This window comes from Rhinopithecus bieti, unplaced genomic scaffold (genome assembly GCF_001698545.2).
Source record: "Rhinopithecus bieti isolate Rb0 unplaced genomic scaffold, ASM169854v2 scaffold_10589, whole genome shotgun sequence".
Taxonomy (NCBI): domain Eukaryota; kingdom Metazoa; phylum Chordata; class Mammalia; order Primates; family Cercopithecidae; genus Rhinopithecus; species Rhinopithecus bieti.
The window spans coordinates 1,667,988-1,671,579 of NW_016807065.1; the positions used below are offsets into that span (position 1 = coordinate 1,667,988).

Consider the following 3,592-nt stretch of genomic DNA (forward strand, 5'->3'; position numbering starts at 1 on the left):
GGAGGCTGCAGTGTGCCAAGATCGTGCCATTACACTCCAGCCTGGGCAGCAAGAGCGAAACTCCGTCTCAAAAAATAAATAAAATAAGAACTGCTGTTTATCGCCTGTCCAGGGCTGATGTTGGGACAAGACTAGAGGGGATGAAGGTGCCCATTTTGAACCCGGACCTCTGTTCACGGAGTCGCCTGAGGTGCGCTCTGATTACCCTAGGATAGCAAGACTACATCAGCGTCCAAGTTGCACTCCACATTGACTCTGCCCTCAGGCCCCGCCCCCACCCGAACGCCTTGCGCAGGCCCCGCCTCCAACCTCGCGAGAGCTGAGAGGCGGAAAATGGCGCTGACGTGAGCGCGAGCTCGCATTGCCCAGAGGGTGGCCGCTGCCTAAGTTGGAGCCGCCGGAGCCGCCGGAGCCACAAGAACAAGAGGCCGAGCCGTGTCGAAGATGGTGAGCGCGGCACCGGGATCGCGGGCGCGGCGGAGCGGCGGGAACTGGCGGGGAGCGACCCTGTCGCGCATACATCCTCCGGCCGACCCCGCCCCCACATCCGGGCACCCGTCCGCCGCTGGCTGTCACTCGGAGAGCGCCCTACTTCCGGGCCGGGCCCGGAATGGACCACGCCCACTAGGCTGGGACTCCGCCCCAAAATTTATTACATCCGGGTCCCCAGCACCTCCAAGATTGTCCACACGGCTCGCAGCTGGCCAGTGTTTCTCGGTCCTCAGACAATCCTTGTCTAGCTCCTCTAGCATCTTTCCAGTCGCTCCCTGCCCATAGCCCCACCTCGGTAGCCTTGGCCCCGCCCACTCCCTGTAGGCCACGCTTGTGTCGCATACTGGGGCTCCCACTTATCCTAGTTGAGGAGATGCTTCTCCCATGTACATAAGAAGCTCAATCTGGGCCAGTGCAGTCGCTGACCCCTTTAATCCCAGCACTTTGGGACGCTGAGGCAGGAGGATCACTTAAGACCAAGGGTTCAAGACCAGCGAGGGCAACATGGCGAAACCCCCATCTTTATAAAAAGGAAAAAGGAGCTTAATCCACCCTTACGTATTCCCCTATCCTCTCCTGCTGGTGATTCCTTAGGATGGGGGCCGACTGGGTTGACCCAGAGCCCAGAAGAGTTATCTCTGCCTCTTCCTTCCACCAGGAGGAGAAACCCTCAGGACCCAGCCCAGACATGCCGACCACTGCAGAGCCCAGCTCCAGTGAGATCGACAAGGAGTTGTTGTCTCCGGCTGTGCCATCTGCCGCCACCTCCTCCTCCATGGCGGAGGAGCCGGGCCCTGAGCAGGCAGCCACACCACCAGTGTGGGAACGTGGAGGGCTTGGAGGGATGCAGCAGGGCTCCTCCCCAGCCCCAGACAGCTGCCAGCCTGGCCCCGGACCCAGCCCTGGCCCGACCAGCATAGTCTCCGGGACCAGCGAGGACCTGCGGCCTTCCAGACGACGCCCACCTCCAGGTGATCTGTGATGGTACCTTCTAGGGAGTCACCAGCCCTGGAACAATAGAAGCAAGTAGAGAATCTCTAACCTAAGGGCCTTTCTAGAGGGATGCCACTCATCATTTTACTGCACTGCCAGGGGATGCCAGGCTGTGGCTCCAATGGTGAGCCTGGCCAATCCAGCCCCTGCACGGTGGCAGATCAGTCTGTTGTGGTAGGCAGAGAGTAGAGGCCCCAGCATCATATTTGCTTCTCTGGGGCAGAGCCCTGGGGTCAGGGACAGCACTAGTGAGGAAGGGACCAGTGACCCCTGTTCTGTGCGTCCTGCAGGGAAGCAAATCCCTTGCTCCAGCCCTGGCTGCTCCCTCAGTTTTCCCAGCGTCCGTGACCTGGCACAGCATCTGCGAACCCACTGCCCGCCCACACAGTCCCTGGAAGGTAGGGCCAGGACCGGTAATGGGGAGGCAGGTTAGGGTGGGAAACAGGTGGAGCCCCTCGGAGCCAGCCTTGAGCACCCCTTTCCACTCCTCTGTCTTCATCCCTACCAGGCAAGCTCTTCCGCTGCTCAGCCCTGAGCTGCACCGAGACCTTCCCCAGCATGCAGGAGCTGGTGGCTCACAGCAAACTGCACTACAAGCCCAATCGCTACTTCAAGTGAGACCCTGACCTCTTAAGCTCCGCCCTGCCCTAGCCTCACCCTGTGTGTGGGCTCCAGGCCTTCCTCCCTTCCGGGTCAGGGTGTTGGAGGGCGGGATTTGATGTGGGTGGGCCTTTGGGGAAGCCCCGCCCTCACATCGCTGGATGGGGCGGGGCATAAGTGGGCGTGGCTCCACCCCGCGAGGCTTTACCTCCCAAGTGGAAAACCGGCCTCCTAACTTAAAATTGGGACTTTTTTCCGGGTTTCCCCAGGGTTCCCACCTATAGTGGTCAGGAAGGGTCGCTGCCACGCTTGTACGGGAGCGCGGAGGCGATTGGTGCCTAGGCTCCGTTCCCACGCTCGAAGGGCGGGTGGCATTGCACAGAACCCTCTCCCTGGTCTCCCTGGAGTCCCAGCCCAGCCCTCTGCCCACCTCCAGGTGTGAGAACTGCCTCCTGCGCTTCCGCACGCACCGCTCGCTCTTCAAGCACCTACATGTTTGCGCGGAGCATGCGCAGAGCCCAGCCCCGCCACCACCCCCGGCTCTGGACCGAGAGCCGCCCGCGCCCGAGCGTCCCCCGGAGGTTGACCTCGCGTCAGCCCCGGGCCTGCCGTTCCCGCTGCTGGAACCTTTCACGACCCCCGCCCCTGCCCCCACTGGACTGTTCGTGCCCTACTTGAGCCCTGCGCCCTTTGGCCTAAGCCCCCCGCGCCTGCGCCCCTTCCTGGCCGCTGCACCCGGGCCACCGGCTTCCAGCGCCGCCGTCTGGAAAAAGAGCCAAGGTGAGTGTGGGGGCGGGGGTCACCAGGAGGGTGGGCTGCGCTTGCCCCGACTCTGAACTTGACCCGCCCCTTCACCGCAGGTGCTGGCAGCAGCCCCCGAAGACCCCAGGGCGGCTCCGACGCGCCCTCAGGTGCGTGCAGGTGACCACCAGGGAGGGGTGGAGGGGCTTTCCTGCGCCCTGCGGGGTCCGGTGGATACCAGGAGGCAGCAGTGCCTATCCCCTTCCCAGGGGGCCACAAATGCCACCGTCCCGAAATACAGGATTTTTGCCTTAAAAATGACTGGCACCTGCGCCTTCATCTGCGCCGGCGTTCCCGTGTAAACCTTGCGCCCCTTTCACCGTTCACCTCGGAGCGGGCTTCTCTCCGACGGTGGATCTGGGGATGGTGGTAGGGGACGCGGAAAAGCCAAGTTGGGTGCCCCCAACTCTGGGGGCAGACAGACCCGGGAGAAACTGAACCAGGCGCTCGGAAGCTGATGGGGGGTGGGAAAAGGTCCCACCCACCCTCGCCGGCGTCTTCCATCCTTGGCGCACGGGTCTTCTGGGTTGGGGGAGCCCGGGACTGACAGGGTCCCGCCTGCCCGCAGGGCACGCGGCCCCGAGCCGCATCGTGTGGGAGCACACGCGCGGCCGCTACTCGTGCATGCAGTGCGCCTTCTCCACGGCCTCGCGGTCCGCCATGACCCTGCACCTGGAGGACCACCGCCCCGGCGCCCCCGCGGCCC

The 3,592-nt window shown here is 63.5% G+C and overlaps 1 protein-coding gene across 1 annotated transcript in view; it reads left to right on the forward strand.

The window, feature by feature from the left end:
- The first annotated feature begins 284 nt into the window (after window positions 1–284).
- Window positions 285–3,592, forward strand: part of ZNF414 (zinc finger protein 414) — a 4,235-nt gene continuing 927 nt past the window's right edge. Inside the window, exons 1-7 of the mRNA XM_017879903.1 lie at window positions 285–447; window positions 1,151–1,463; window positions 1,776–1,883; window positions 1,994–2,099; window positions 2,522–2,865; window positions 2,946–2,996; window positions 3,455–3,592. Of these exons, the coding sequence (XP_017735392.1) occupies window positions 445–447; window positions 1,151–1,463; window positions 1,776–1,883; window positions 1,994–2,099; window positions 2,522–2,865; window positions 2,946–2,996; window positions 3,455–3,592 (1,063 nt within the window). The 5' untranslated portion in view covers window positions 285–444. The remainder of the gene's footprint in view (window positions 448–1,150; window positions 1,464–1,775; window positions 1,884–1,993; window positions 2,100–2,521; window positions 2,866–2,945; window positions 2,997–3,454) is intronic.